Here is a 16713-nt window from a genome sequence, read left to right as displayed (position 1 = left end):
GCTATTTTGTTCGCGCCGTTCCGCGCGTATCTCCCGACAAGTAAGCAGATGTGCCGAACATCTGTAATCTATTCTGCACTGTGTTCTGCACTGTGTTTTTATCTTAAATGATCCTGTGTTCACTGTGTTCACTGTTTTTATTCTATTCTTCACTGTTCTTTACATCTGCTAACTTGTCGGGAGATAATATACGCGCGGAACAGTGAAGAATAGATCGCAGATGTTTGCAAATTATCAGAAGACATTATTTTTCAATTAAATAACACATTTTATTCCTGAACCATGGTCCCTTTGAAAAATGCTCGGGTCTCCCATTGACTTCAATGGGGCTCGTTACTCGAAACGAGCACTCGAGCATCTGGAAATGTTCGGCTCGAGTAACGAGCACCCGAGCATTTTAGTGCTCGCTCATCTCTAGTAATTATACATACTGTAGAAACCAGACACAAACTTAGAGGAGCAGTAAAAATAAAGGTATGCGAACGGCATTTATTGTAAAACAGTCGTTATGCTGCTCAGACATAACAGGTGTTCTGCAGACCATAACATATTAGTCCATGTTATTTTCATACTTGCTCCCAATGGCGGCATTAAGGCTTATTCAAAGAAAGCTCTCTGCCTATGCAGATATCATAGTCTTTGGAAATAGTTATTTTTACCTAATTTACTTATATGTATGTATGAAATGTAAATGTATACTTCAAAGAAAACATTGATACAGTATGTTCATTGATACAATAATGAGCTAATTGACTGTCTAAATAATTTGAGTTCAAGTTGGAGATTTCTGATATGATTAAACCCAGCCCTCTCACATAGCGGATGCTTCTGCCTCTTGATTAACCGTTGGCAGGTTACGATGCAGGGCAATTCTATGCCAAGTCCTGACTTTTGTAAAATTGTACTATAATCTTCACCGATTGTTGCTGCAAGCTAGATGTAGTGCACAAGCATCCTGCGTGGCCCCCATCTTGCCCCTCCATGCTCACTTGGCATGGAGTTGATGTAAAGAGTTCAATAGTCGTAATTCGTTGTCATGTGACAAAGAATAGTGACAATTCTAGGACTTGTATGCCAGAAAACTGGTGTACAAATCTTGATAAGTCTGCCCCATTGTATATAATTTTTGTTCCATGCATCTAAAATTCAGGAAGCCGCATTACATATGAATTTATTGTTGTGATGGGGAAGGTGATCAAGTGCATATATGTTTCCCCTAGATTTTTATCATACCTGTCTTAAGCTCCGGGAAATGTGTTATCTTTAGTGGAAAGTACCAAGGATGGTTTTTATCAAAATCTGGAGTCGGGAAAATAAAGGTTGGGTTTCCTAATCCTTGGTCCTTCTCAGGATTTTTGACAACATGTCTATACAATCAGTTGCAAATCTAGCAGGTTCATAAAAAGGTGCAGATTGGTGGACTCTCTTTCTCCCGGAGCTGAATGGTGATTGCTGCAGATGAGAGCAGAGACCACAAAATCTGGGACTGCAACAAGCTGTGAGTTTTGCCATTGTCTTCCCAGGACCTGGTAACGAGGATGTACCTGGTATAATCTTGTTGATGTTTGTTTAGTTAGAGCTCCAACTGGCAGTTTTTGCCAAAGAAAGGCTGTGGGGTTTTCTTTGCATGTTTTAATAAATCATAGGACAACTCTATTTTTGGAAACTTGATCAGTTAAAGTCAATTTACCTGCCTTTACCAAAGCCAATCCTCCACATTATATAACTGTTATGGTTGTAAGCAGGGGTATAATATGAATGGGTGCCAAATGTCTATTTGAAACTAGACCTAGGGCGTTCATATGTTAAGAGACTAGTAAACTTAAAAATACATTATAGTTGGGGACATACTGTATTTCTTTCATAATCCATTGTGGTCATGGAGGCATCCAGAAAGATAAACTTTGAAGTGAGATATTGGGAGAGCAACAGTCAGAACAAGCATTTTTATGTGCATATACTCATATATACATGATTAGGATGCATATACATGAACACAGCTAAGCTTCCATATTGTTTGCTAAAGAAGTGTGTTATCATCTTACCCCAGTCAATTATCTTGGCCTCAGAATACATGTAGAAGGATAAGGACATTCCATCACGTATAATTATGTAATCGGTCACATATTATTATATAAGTTGTGCCGCCCATTAACGCCCATAACTCCTCCTTGTACCCACCTCAGAAACTCCCATCTAATGGACGTTTATTGATAAAGATGTTTGGGTGAGGTCTTTGGAGATTTTCCTTAGATGCAACAAATAATGTGTGCGTATTTATTGTGAGCCATTACATAATTTAATCTACCTGTTGAGCATTACTCTAACAATATGCAGTTGTCACAGATGCAGAGAGTTTGGCACTGTAGTCATGCTCTCCTCAACGAAGAACACTCCCCCTACTGTGAATTACATCATTCATTAGTCTTCAGGATAGCTGGTTACTTATATTCCTCAACCATGGTCCATTATTGCAGAGGGGTAATTCTAGGGCTACGAGAGGTTGACTTAAGTGCTATATTGATTTTAAGAATGATTCCCCTACACTGGACCATGAAAGAAACATGATTTGAAAGGTGTTTAGCTTATTGACAACATACTGACATTGGTTTATAAGGTCCATTTCTTCTGACAGGTTCCCTCTAAGTTTCAACTCTGAGTGAAAGAGTGCTTTTTATTGCTATTGTTTTCAGTAAAATAAAGGTACAGTATTATTTAGGCTTGTAACGATATAGAGTTAATCAGTGTTATTTTATGAGTAAAGGACCTTGCCACCTAATTTACAGGTTGATTTACAATACATTTGTTGAAAAGTTACTGCAAAGGAAAATCAGTAGTAGTAGAAAGGGGCATTTGCAGGAATTGCAGCAACAAATAAGACTTATGTAAATATGTCAATATTTTAAATGTAACAGGATATTACAGTGGGAGACATTGCTATATTGGTTGATGACTATGAAGGGGCTTTGGCACCATGTGCTATCCATTATCTTGTTCTGTAGACCCAAGATGTTTGATCCCTAAAGAGGTGGATCAGGCAAATGACATTACATTGCTTAAAGATATGCGAATACCCCTTACCACAACAATATTCAATTGCTACAGGTTCAACATATATAGTGAAACTAAGTTGTTATTGCATGTTTAACTACATATGATTTTGCTGTGGATTACCAACAGCCAACCCAATCAGTCTTTCTCTGACCTCAATCACCAACAATTATTAAGGTATAGAATAATCATGCAATTTAGTTGACTTAACACAATAATCATAGCATCAAGAAAGAAAGCCCAAGCACTCACATAGAAAGTAAAAATATTTGAATTTTAATAGAACAAAAATTTTTATGAGAAGTAGACAATAAAAACTGAAAATAAGTAGTCATAAATACAAATGAACTGCATCATTAATTTATATGTAATTATGTCTACTTATATTCAATGTTTATTTACAATGTTTGTCTACTTTTGTTCCAGAGTTTGTCCAAATATGGAACTTTTCCTGTGTTTCATTAACCCTTTACTGTATTTGGACGTTCCTGAATGTCCTATTGGGGGGGGGGGGGAGTATGAAGAGCTCACGTGCACCCTTTGATCAGCATAGGCTTGGATCATCACTCCTTGTGAAGTCATCATTGTTTGTTGCCATTACAGCCTCGGGTCATTCTGTAACGTGAGGCTGTCATGGCAACAAATGATGATGACATTTAGGTTATCTATTACAAAAGTTGCAAAACATAACACCGCCCACAGCTCTGTACACTGAAGTATGAAAAAGTTATTAGCACCAGAAGATGGCAAAATGAAGATTTTTTTTGTAGAAGAGTTTTAATTTTTTGTAAATGTATGTAAACATTATAAAACCTATATAAATTTGGTATCCCTGTGATTGCACGGACCAAACAAATAAGCCCATAGCCCATAGCCAAATAGTTCAAATTGTTTTTTTTCCTCATTTTTACTGCAATCAGAATTTTTTTCCCACTATGCATTGGAATTTGATATGCAGAAAACAAGACCTTATACAGCTCTTTACATGGATGGATAAAAAGTTACACATAATTGAAGGTGGAGAGTGAAAAATGAAAATGCCTAAAATGGTCATTGAGGAGTTAAAATTCACATTTTTGACCTTCTCAAGGAGTGCTTGGGCTTTCTTTTCTTCATGCATCTATTGGGGTTGAAACCCTAGCCATGCAGCATCCATATTACCAATGTGTGGCCACACACTTGTGTAACCATAGTAATTATTCCTTCTTCTCTTCTTCTCAATAATAAAAACAATAATAATAATAACAAAATGCATTGAAAAACTATTAAAAATGTTCAGTAAACATAACAATTGTGGAAAAATTGTGTGAAAAATTATTTACATAATAGATTTGTTATTATTTCTTCTGTTTATATGATTAATTACAAATATTATTATTACTATGGTAGATTAAATTTGTACATTGTAAATTAATAATTATATTATTATTGGACAACAGTTCCATATTTAATTCTCTTACAATTGTTTATTATAATAATGTGCAATCTAAAATGTAAAAAAAAAGAAACTTGCACCAGGAAGTTAAATTGTTATTCATAAGACTTGATCGTAATGTACATTTACATATAGATAATCTTAAAAAGTAAAAACTTTGACAAAAATGTGTATTCTTTTTCAATATAAATTATATTCATTTTACTTGTTTTATGTTTTGGGATTTTTATGATTATTTATTTTTTTTAGTAGACAGTTTATTAGAATTCTTATGTTTCTTGTAATGCCCACTTTATCATTCTATGACCGAAATGACATCATGTAGAGCTCTGAGCCTAATTTACACTTCACCGCTTCTTTCTTTGTATACATTTTGTTTATTCTCTTTTGGGATAATCTAATTTGAAATCATAGAAGGAGTTTATACAGTTTCTGGAGATAGTGCTCAATTCACTCCATAGAAATATCAGTGTAATGTATCTTGCAAACTAATGGATTAAAATAGCCCCAGTGGATCCCAGCTACTTAATAGGAATGTTCAGTGCGTTTTTAGGTAAACACTACATTTTCTTCTTAAATGGCTATAAAGTGGTTTTCTGGAGAGATTGTAAGAATAGAACAAGTTCATCTTTTTTGATTCTTTAAGCCCAAGAGGGGAGCGTAGACTCACAATTTAATCATGAATTCACATTGCTGTCCAGCACAGAATCAACAAGCTGATGAATTCCGATGTATTGTATGTAATCAGAGAGATGTTTGGAGGGGTGTGAGCAATCCCAGTTGTGTGTCTCTGATCAATTTCATTTAATGGAATATATTGCATTTTTCCTTTAATATATCTTCATTCTTTGAGATAGGATTTATACATTGAGGGAAAACACCACATTCAATTCATTAAATTTTGGTAAACAGCACTATGGCCTATGGAGGTACATGGCCAAAAAATGTCAGTTTCTCCATTTTTTTCATCTATATGGTGAGACTATGTGATTTGTTTCCAAATAAAAACATCTGTTTAGCATTTGTAGGAAGAAACTTGGGAACCCTATTGCATCATGATTGGACCATGGTTAACCTATAACTCTCGCATATAAGTTGGATAGGCTTGTATTAGTAAATGTGGTCCTGCGCTGAAGTAGCAGTTTGATGCTTTCCCTCATTGAACTTTAGGACAGTTGCTCCTGGCACTCTTAAGAACTTACTGAACTCCCTAGCTGTGTATAGCAGCTCTGCAGTTACCTTCTCCTTATGGAGATGCATACAATGTATTAAACAGTACCTGCTACCACACACAGTATGGTGCAATAGGCAGGTGTGGAAAAAATGGCTGCTTTGAAAAACTGCTAGACTGTTAATAGAAGTTTTAAAATGCTATTCTGCAGCACTACAAAGGCCCTTAACATACAGTAAACAGTGCTAATGTGTTAAGATTGTCATGTTGTGTGCCAGACATAATTATAAGAAAACCTGGTGTGTAACAGGTCACAATGACTAAGATGCCTGAATTCCTAAGAAGTCAGAACCGCCTAGTAATTCCGACACTGCATGAATTAAAATCTATGCCAGGTCTATGGAGACTAACCTGCAAGGGTGTCTCCATTCTGGCTGGCCTTGTTCTCTGCCCTACCAAACCCACTATTTTTTAGAAAGTGATGCATAAGGGCTGAAAGAGGGAAATAGAAACAAAAATTGCATGTGCACTAGAAATGTTGACATTTTTATGCCTTGAATGCCAAAAATCTGTCTGTCAGACCTCGGCAACAAGAATATGAAGTACAGGTAGGGATGATTTTGCCTGCACCGAGCTCTCATATCATTAACATACATAGCCATAATTATAATAGATATTAGAGGAAAACTACATCCTTCGGAGACCTGTGTATAGCTTTCCAAGATGTTCAGAACAATCATCCTGCTAAAGTTCCTTGCTTCTGTTTTGAAAGCGAAGGCGGCTCGCTAGTGATTAGCGGACTCATTCAGGTTTGGTTAGTCAAATTCGGCCATACCTTGATCACTATTAAACACCTGCAATTGGTGCCTGGACCAATAGTGGGTGTTAATGCCGTGGATGAGAAGGAATGGCAAACCAGAACATCTGGGTCCGCTCATCCCTGGTGCTCACACTAAATATTAATTTTATTTAGATTTCTTTTTTCTTCATTCACTTTTGTTAATTGAGAAAAATAAACTATCATCGCTTTCCTTGGTGCACAGTACTGTATATCAGAATCAATTACTGTAGAGTTTTTGCATAGTAATGTCAGATTTTAATCAGATTTTAGTTTTTAGATTTTTGCAAAAGCCACTGAAAGAAACAGGACACAAAATTCTGACTTTTATAAAAAAAAATATTGCAGACAACACACCAAACAAACCAGCCCAACAAGAACAAGCCCTAATTAACACCACGAAAAACACGTAATACAAATTATAGTCAGAATAAAAGCCAAAACGAAAAAAAAGATAAATCGCCCCCTATGTTTAAAATGTCTTGTGCCATCAAGGTTTTTAGACAATTTATTGGACCCTGTGTAACTTGTCCAAATAATCATTTTTCTATATGTTGTTGTGAAGTGAACTGTAGACAATGGAGATTTTTTGGTGGGTAAAATGAAATATACTGAATTGGTACTGTAAGAAATTGAAATCCCTAACAGCATCTGTGAAAAGGTATTGAGGCCATGTTTATAATTCTAAACTTGATACCTACGTATCATTGTCATTGTCGTTACTTCCTGCTGTACCAGGCTATCTAGGATTCCACAGATAACAATGGGAAAAAAATGTATCACTATTAAAGTAGCATTTGTATTTTCTCGGTGGAATATCACAAACTGTTATGTATTTTCACTGTGTCCTGTTGTTTTCAGACTATCACTGTAGGGCACAGATTCCAATGCAAAACACAAGAAGAAATATTACTGCGCAAAGGATTTATGTAGTAAAGATAGAATATATGTTCTCCTTGCTAAAATCAATCCTCGTTATTTTCTTTGTAAACTGAAAGTAAGCATAAATATAGAAGAGAATCTATGCTGCAAACAGAACCATTTTAACCTGGCCCAGCAAGACATAGATTGGAGCCCTGATGGGAAGAATCGAGTTTGAGCTAGAGATCATTAGTTTATTACTAAGCTTTTGTTTCATATCGACCTTTGTACTATGTTTTTACTTTTTGTTCATTACTGAAATAGTTTTGACTGCTAGACATGTAAACCATAAATCAGGACTTCAATGGGTGCCCTAGTCTGGACATTTGTAAGTGTCTTTTTTGCTTTTCTGGGATTTGGACTTATCTCCGAGGGTGATATATCAGTCATCTGTGTATGTTGGGTTTTTGCACGTGAAAAATGTTTGTGTTTCCAACTTTGCTAGTTTTGGTGCAAATATGCAAATGCACCAAATAAAGCTACAAACCTAAGAGCAAAAAGAGAAAAGCATAAGATAAAAATGAATCACTATGGACTATGTGGGAGATTTATCTGAGACAAAATTCTGGAGTGAAAAACTGTCTTCTGTCACATTTATTAGGGGTTATAGTGAATTTTAAGCACTTTTTTGACTTGTACCAAAAAGAATGTCACCTTGGTGTGGCCTCACATCAAAAAGCACACACACAAAAGACACAAAAAAATCCAATATTCTGTAAATGAAAACTACATTGTGCAAAGTATGACTCAACAGTCTTAAACTACTCCAAGTTTATGATCTAGCATCAGGCACAGTGATAAATCTGGTGCAGCAGAAGACTGGTCCAGTCCTACACTGAACTGGTTTAATGTGTCACATATTGATGACTCTCCTATGAGAGAGTTCATCTTACCCTGCAGTTGACAAACTTTCACATGCGTGTCTATAAATCTAGTAATTCATTGGTCTGTTTATATAATTTAGAAACTCAGGTTTGAGGTGAATTGATTTGAGGGTCCTCTAGACATAAATTAAGGAGAGATCAATTTAGTAGGTTGTGCATGTACCTAGAATAAAGGATTTTCTTACTAGTTTTTATGTCACTTGAAGGGGTATTACCAATTGGACATTCACATTAAATTAAATTCATCTGACATACATTTCTACAACTGGATGTTATTAAAAAAATATGTACTTATGTAGTTATGTTGTCCCTTACAAAAAGAGAAACACACTTCTTGGATACGACCACAGCTTCTGGATGGATTGTACAACATGTTACTACATGGCCCACAGCTGTCCTGTGGTAATGAATGCAGAATCCAGGTGGTCGCACCTCCATAGGGCATGCATGGCCTCCACCTCCTAAGTGCAGCAGTGGTCATATCTAACGACAACTATCTTGTTTCTAAGGTACAACATGGTTACATTTATATTTACAGGTACATGTTTTAAAAAACCTGCAATTGAAAAAATGTATATGTATGGAAGATTATTCAAACTGAATGTGGTTTACATTACAGATTACATAATGGATCAGATTCATCAGGGCTTTCTATAGAGAGACAGCAAGCAGAGATCTAGAAATCCATTAGGAACTGATACAGAATGTATATTGGAAAATTGTACAGCTTTTTATAATACAAACAATAACATTAATTTGTTGAAATGGGTATACCCCTTTAACCTAATGCAAAATTGATTTGTGGTAACATTGTGACTATATATGCATTTTAGGTTAGTATAACCCAAAAAATTCATTCAGCAGATTGTTAGTCTCCTAACATGAGCTGAGACATAGCAAATTCACCTTGAACTGATCGGTTGAAAGCAATTTTTGATATCCAGTGTTTTTGTCATTCAATATAAAAACAGCCTCTTTGAATTACATGGTAAAGGGCCTGAACACTTCAGATATGGAAATGCTTTCCATCTTGAAAATGTTAATATTTGTTATACAAAGGACTGTTTGCACAGACCCTGCAGCATTTATCTTACCCCAAAGTAATATTTAAAATGACTGCATCCTTTGTCTCCCAAGATAATGCATATTTATAATGGAACTGATGTGAAAATATCAAAGTAAAAATCCCACTAAGAAATTCTCCTTTTGCTCGTCTATAAGATTGGATGGCTAAGTTGTGTGCATTTTAGAGAGTTTTAATGTACGGTAAGTTTGGAGGAAGTAATAATTTTAACTATGATGAAAAAGTAAAATTTATGCTTTTGCTAAAAAAAAAAAAAAAAATTGGGGATTGAATGTTTTGGAGAACCTGCTTCTTGGCATATACAGCACCTAAATGTAAACTGGTCGTAAAAGCCCTTGCCTAGCGACAAAAAACTGCTGGATACTATGGACATTCATTGTACATTACCAAAATTTGATAAAAATGAAACTTTGTCACATGAAAGGCAAGGATAAATGTATAAGGACAGTTCAATAAAAAAAAAAATGTCAGCAGTTATTGTGAGGTTAACCAGGTGTAGAAACTACATAGATATGTACAATGGAAAGGTTTAAGACAGCTCTGTGTGTTGTAATACTACTGGTTTTAGCTCATAATAACTAATTAAAAAAGTGATGAAATATATGACATAAGAACTGGGAATAATATAATAAGGCTTTTTTTTTTTTTAATTTTGCGCCTGTTCCAACAGATTTACAGTGTCGGCATAATTAAATAAGGTAGTACTATTTCTAAAGTCATGAAATTGTATTTATTTCATTTTGTTTTGCCATTAAAACTAGCAAACAAAAATCACCAATATACTGTACAGAAACCAGAAAGAGAATAATCTTATCTGCACTTACTCATTGCAAACTTTGGAGGATTATCATTGACATCGGTTAGGGTGACTGTAACAGTTGTAGTTCCAGAGAGTCCACCCATGTGTCCACCCATGTCCTTGGCTTGAATGACTACATGATATTCTTCTCTAGCTTCTCTGTCCATGTTGGAAAGAGCCGTCTTAATGATTGCTGGAAGAGGAAGAAAAGAAGACATTTCTGTAATAATCTTGTGGATTTCCAGACAAGAAAATGTTTCATATCATTAAATTTTATACAAATATTATACAAATTATACAAGTATTGTAAGAGAAGTAAAGATTCATCCCAGGTGTTTTTAAATTAGCAGGAGACTGCATATAGTGGCCACCTACTTCCTCTCAGCCAGGACTGAGACCACATGGAACAGTGAGTATTCAACTACTGTTTACTAGAGATGAGCGAGCACTAAAATGCTCGGGTACTCGTTATTCGAGACGAACTTTTCCCGATGCTCGAGTGCTCGTCTCGAATAACGAGCCCTATTGAAGTCAATGGGAGACTCGAGCATTTTTCAAGGGGACCAAGGCTCTGCACAGGGAAGCTTGGCCAAACACCTGGGAACCTCAGAAAAGGATGGAAACACCACGGAAATGGACAGGAAACAGCAGGGGCAGCATGCATGGATGCCTCTGAGGCTGCTTAATCGCACCATTATGCCATGGGCAACAGCATGGCCATGACAGAGTGACAGAATGAAGCTAGATAGCATCTAAAACATCCAATAATTGACCCTGACACTATAGGGGATGGCATGCAGAGGCAGCAGCGGCAGGCTAGAGAGTGGCATGGCGACATACCCTAAATGGACTCAGGCTTCAAACCAATGGGTGGCAGAGAGGAACCAAAGGAGGTGAGCAAGAAGCGCTCAAATAATATCGGTACATGATAAAAGTTTGCCAGTATATTTTGTGGATTACACAGCAGGGTGGCGACAAAGTTAACATGGAAGCCATGAAAACAACCCAAAATTCTGCCTGACACAGCTCGTTTGATAAGGGGACCATGTATGGAGGCAGTGAACTAGTAGTAGATTAAAGGTGCTGCAGTTAAAACTATGTTAGTTGGATCTTGGCATGGAGCTGGCGCTCCGCTGCCAGGCGAGCTTTCGCCAATCCAAGCCCCTGTCTCTAGGCTACTCCCCAAACAGCACTTCTAAGAACCTTTTGTATAAGATCAAGTGTAGTAGCGTTCTTATAAGTTTGGGATATGGCGGGTGAGGGGAATGTAAACAGATGTGCAAGAAGCGCTGAAATAATATTGGTAAATGATAAAAGTTTGCCAGTATATTTTGTGGATAACACAGCTGGGTGGCGACAAAGTTAACAACTTTGATGTGGAATCCATGAAAACAACCCAAATTTCTACCTGACACACCTCGTTTGATAAAGGGACGATGTATGGAGGCAGCTATATGGACGACTTTTGGAGGTAGCAATGGAGACAACGTGTGGAGGCTGCTATGGAGACAATTTAATTTGGATAGTGCCTGTATGTGGCAGTCCCAAAAAGTTTTCAAACCAGAGGAGCAGGTAGGTGACCCTCCAGAAAAATGAAATAGATTGAGTGCCTGTATGTGGCAGTCCCAAAAAGTTTTGATGATGCCACCAGCTGCACTGAAAACCCGCTCGGACAAGACGCTAGCGGCAGGGCAGGCAAGAACCTCCAAGGCGTACAGCGCCAGTTCGTGCCACATGTCCAGCTTTGAAACCCAGTAGTTGTAGGGAGCTGTGTGATCATTTAGGACGATGGTATGGTCAGCTTCCTCCTCATCCTCCTCCACCTCCACCTCCTCCGATATGCGCTGAGAAACAGACCTAAGGGTGCTTTGGCTATCAACAAGGGAATCTTCTTCCCCCGTCTCTTGTGACGAGCGCAAAGCTTCCGACTTCATGCTGATCAGAGAGTTTTTCAACAGGCCAAGCAGCGGGATGGTGAGGCTGATGATGTCGGCATCGCCACTGACCATCTGTGTTGACTCCTCAAAGTTACTCAGCACCTGACAGATATCAGACATCCACGTCCACTCCTCATTGTAGACTTGAGGAAGCTGACTGACCTGACTACCAGTTCTGGTGGAAGTTGACATCTGGCAGTCTACAATCGCTCGGCGCTGCTGGTAAACTCTGGATACCATGGTCAGTGTTGAATTCCACCTCGTGGGCACGTCGCACAACAGTCGGTGAGCGGGCAGTTGGAGGCGGCGCTGCGCTGCCCTGAGAGTGGCAGCATCTGTGCTGGACTTCCTGAAATGCGCACAGATGCGGCGCACCTTCGTGAGCAAATCTGACAGATTGGGGTATGTCTTGAGGAAACGCTGAACTATCAGATTTAACACATGGGCCAGGCATGGCACATGTGTCATTCTGCCGAGTTGCAGAGCCGCCACCAGGTTATGGCCGTTGTCACACACAACCATGCCTGGCTTCAGGTTCAGCGGTGCCAGCCACAGATCAGTCTGCGCCGTGATGCCCTGTAATAGCTCTTGGGCGGTGTGCCTTTTATCGCCTAGGCTCAGCAGTTTGAGCACCGCCTGCTGTCGCTTAGCGACGGCACTGCTGCTGTGCCTAGAGCTACCGACTGATGGCGCCATGCCCACGGATGGTAGTTCGGAGGAGGAGGTGGAGGAGGGGTGGGAGGAGGAGGAGGCATAGTAGGCCTGAAACACCTGGACCGAGGTAGGCCCCGCAATCCTCGGCGTCGGCAGTATATGACCAGCCGCAGGGTCAGACTCGGTCCCAGCCTCCACCAAGTTAACCCAATGTGCCGGCAGCACTCGTCCACGAGTCCGTGGTCAGGTGGACCTTGTCAGAAACGGCGTTGGTCAGGGCACGGATGATGTTGTCTGACACGTGCTGGTGCAGGGCTGGGACGGCACATCGGGAAAAGTAGTGGCGGCTGGGGACCGAATACCGAGGGGCGGCCGCCGCCATGAGGTTGCGAAAGGCCTCGGTCTCTACTAGCCTATAGGGCAGCATCTCCAGACTAAGCAATCTGGAGATGGGGACATTAAGGGCTTGGGCGTGCGGGTAGGTTGCACTATATTTGCGTTTCCGCTCCAGCGTCTAGGGTATGGAGAGCTGAACGCTGGTGGATGCTGTGGAGGATCGTGGAGGCGACGATGGGGTTTTTGTGGCAGGGTCCTGGGCAGGGGGCTGACTATCAGCTGACACAGGGGAAGGAGCAGTGGTGTGCACGGCCGGAGGTGAACGGGCTTGTTGCCACTGAGTGGGGTGTTTAGCATTCATATGCCTGCGCATACTGGTGGTAGTTAAGCTAGTAGTGGTGGAACCCCTGCTGATCCTGGTTTGGCAAATGTTGCACACCACAGTCCGTCGGTCATCCGGTGTTTCCTTAAAGAACCTCCAGATTTCTGAAAATCTAGCCCTCGCCGCAAGAGCCCTCGCCACGGGAGCTTCACTACGTGACACATTTGGCGCTGATGCACCTGCTCTGGCCCTGCCTCTCCGTCTGGCCCCACCACTGCCTCTTCCAACCTGTTCTGCTATAGGACTCTCCTCCGTCTCAGAAGCACTGTGTTCACCCGGCCTCTCAACCCAGCTTGGGTCTGTCACCTCATCATCCTCCGATCCCTCAGTCTGCTCCCCCCTCGGACTTCCTGCCCTTACAACAACTTCCCCACTGTCTGACAACCGTGTCTCCTCATCGTCGGACACCTCTTTACACACTTCTTCCACTACGTCATGACGGTCATCATCACCCACAGACTGTGACTGGTGGAAAACCTGGGCATCGGAAAATTGCTCAGCAGCAACCGGACAAGTGGTTTGTGAGTGTGGGAAGGGTCCAGAAAACAGTTCCTCAGAGTATGCCGGTTCAAATGCCAAATTTTCCTGGGAGGGGGCAGACTGGGGGGGAGGAGGCTGAGGTGCAGGAGCTGGAGGAGTGGCGATTTCGGTGACATGGGTGGACTGCGTGGAAGACTGACTGGTGGACAAATTGCTCGAAGCATTGTCGGCAATCCACGACATCACCTGTTCGCACTGTTCTGGCCTCAACAGTGCTCTACCACGAGTCCCAGTAACTTCAGACATGAACCTAGGGAGTGTAGCTCTGCGGCATTCCCCTGCTCCCTCATAAGCAGGTGGTGTCTCACCCCGGCCAGGACCACGGCCTCTGACCCCTGCAGTAGTTGGACGCCCACGTCCCCGCCCTCGTCCTCTACCCCTAGCCCTCGGGTTAAACATTTTTAAAATGAGAGTTATAACTTTAATTTTTTTTTTAATTTTTGTGTTTTTTGTATTTTTTTGTGTTTTTGAGTTTTTAAAACCAAACGATGCTATCCTATTGCTATGGCTATTTTCTAGCCAAGTATGAAAGCACACTACTATGCCAGATGAGATGACGCTGAGTTATTAAAAAAATAAACGTAAAATAAAAAAGGAAATGGCAGACTGTGCCTAATTGAAATCCAACCCCTAATAAATTTTCCCACTTCGGTCTTTGCGATGGATATGTGCGTCACTAAGCGCAAAACACAGTGGTCGCAAGTCTCACTACAAATTGCTCACAATTTGCTAGTAGATGCACTGCAGCAAGTACAGCCACCAGCAGATCAACCAGAAATCAAATATATATAACGCTACTGTAGGCGTAAGTAAGCCGTTTGGATTCTCCTATGGCTATTTTCTAGCCAAGTATGAAAGCGAGTTATTAAACAAAATAAACGTAAAATAAAAAAGGAAATGGCAGACTGTGCCTAATTGAAATCCAACCCCTAATAAATTTTCCCACTTCGGTCTTTGCAATGGATATGTGCGTCACTAAGCGCAAAACACAGCGGTCGCAAGTCTCACTACAAATTGCTCACAATTTGCTAGTAGATGCACTGCAGCAAGTACAGCCACCAGCAGATCAACCAGAAATCAAATATATATAACGCTACTGTAGGCGTAAGTAAGCCGTTTGGATTCTCCTATGGCTATTTTCTAGCCAAGTATGAAAGCACACTACTATGCCAGATGAGATGACGCTGAGTTATTAAACAAAATAAACGTAAAATAAAAAAGGAAATGGCAGACTGTGCCTAATTGAAATCCAACCCCTAATAAATTTTCCCACTTCGGTCTTTGCGATGGATATGTGCGTCACTAAGCGCAAAACACAGCGGTCGCAAGTCTCACTACAAATTGCTCACAATTTGCTAGTAGATGCACTGCAGCAAGTACAGCCACCAGCAGATCAACCAGAAATCAAATATATATAACGCTACTGTAGGCGTAAGTAAGCCGTTTGGATTCTCCTATGGCTATTTTCTAGCCAAGTATGAAAGCACACTACTATGCCAGATGAGATGACGCTGAGTTATTAAACAAAATAAACGTAAAATAAAAAAGGAAATGGCAGACTGTGCCTAATTGAAATCCAACCCCTAATAAATTTTCCCACTTCGGTCTTTGCAATGGATATGTGCGTCACTAAGCGCAAAACACAGCGGTCGCAAGTCTCACTACAAATTGCTCACAATTTGCTAGTAGATGCACTGCAGCAAGTACAGCCACCAGCAGATCAACCAGAAATCAAATATATATAACGCTACTGTAGGCGTAAGTAAGCCGTTTGGATTCTCCTATGGCTATTTTCTAGCCAAGTATGAAATCACACTACTATGCCAGATGAGATGACGCTGAGTTATTAAACAAAATAAACGTAAAATATAAAAGGAAATGGCAGACTGTGCCTAATTGAAATCCAACCCCTAATAAATTTTCCCACTTCGGTCTTTGCGATGGATATGTGCGTCACTAAGCGCAAAACACAGCGGTCGCAAGTCTCACTACAAATTGCTCACAATTTGCTAGTAGATGCACTGCAGCAAGTACAGCCACCAGCAGATCAACCAGAAATCAAATATATATAACGCTACTGTAGGCGTAAGTAAGCCGTTTGGATTCTCCTATGGCTATTTTCTAGCCAAGTATGAAAGCACACTACTATGCAAGATGAGATGACACTGAGTTATTAAAAAAATAAACGTAAAATAAAAAGTAAATGGCAGACTGTGCCTAATTGAAATCAAACCCCTAATAAATTTTCCCACTTTGGTGTTTGAGGTGGATATGTGTGTCACTAAGAGCTAAACACAACGGTAGCAAGTCCCCCTGCAAATTCCTCACAATATGGTACTAGCTGCAAATAAAAAAAAAAAGTATAACGTTATTGTAGCTCTAAGAAGGGCTGTTGGGTTCTTGGAGAATCACTCCTGCCTAACAGTAAGCTAATAGAACACCCTAACGCTTTCCCTGACCAGCAGCAGCTCTCTCCCTAGCGGCATCCAGACACAGAATGATCCGAGCAGCGCGGGCAGCGGCTAGTCTATCCCAGGGTCACCTGATCTGGCCAGCCAACCACTGCTATCGACGTGTAAGGGTACCATGTCATGCTGGGTGGAGTGCAGAGTCTCCTGGCTTGTGATTGGCTCTGTTTCTGGCCGCCAAAAAGCAAAACGGCGGGAGCTGCCATTTACTCG

At 40.3% G+C, this 16713-nt stretch overlaps 1 protein-coding gene across 1 annotated transcript in view; it reads right to left on the bottom strand.

Moving 5' to 3' along the window:
- Positions 1-16713, bottom strand: part of LOC140070705 (cadherin-8) — a 291808-nt gene that overhangs the window by 110013 nt on the left and 165082 nt on the right. The window contains exon 5 of the mRNA XM_072117492.1: positions 10209-10376. Coding sequence (XP_071973593.1) covers positions 10209-10376 — 168 coding nt within the window. The remainder of the gene's footprint in view (positions 1-10208; positions 10377-16713) is intronic.

This window comes from Engystomops pustulosus, chromosome 7 (genome assembly GCF_040894005.1).
Source record: "Engystomops pustulosus chromosome 7, aEngPut4.maternal, whole genome shotgun sequence".
Classification (NCBI taxonomy): Eukaryota; Metazoa; Chordata; class Amphibia; order Anura; family Leptodactylidae; genus Engystomops; species Engystomops pustulosus.
This window is presented reverse-complemented; position numbering and strand designations above follow the sequence as displayed.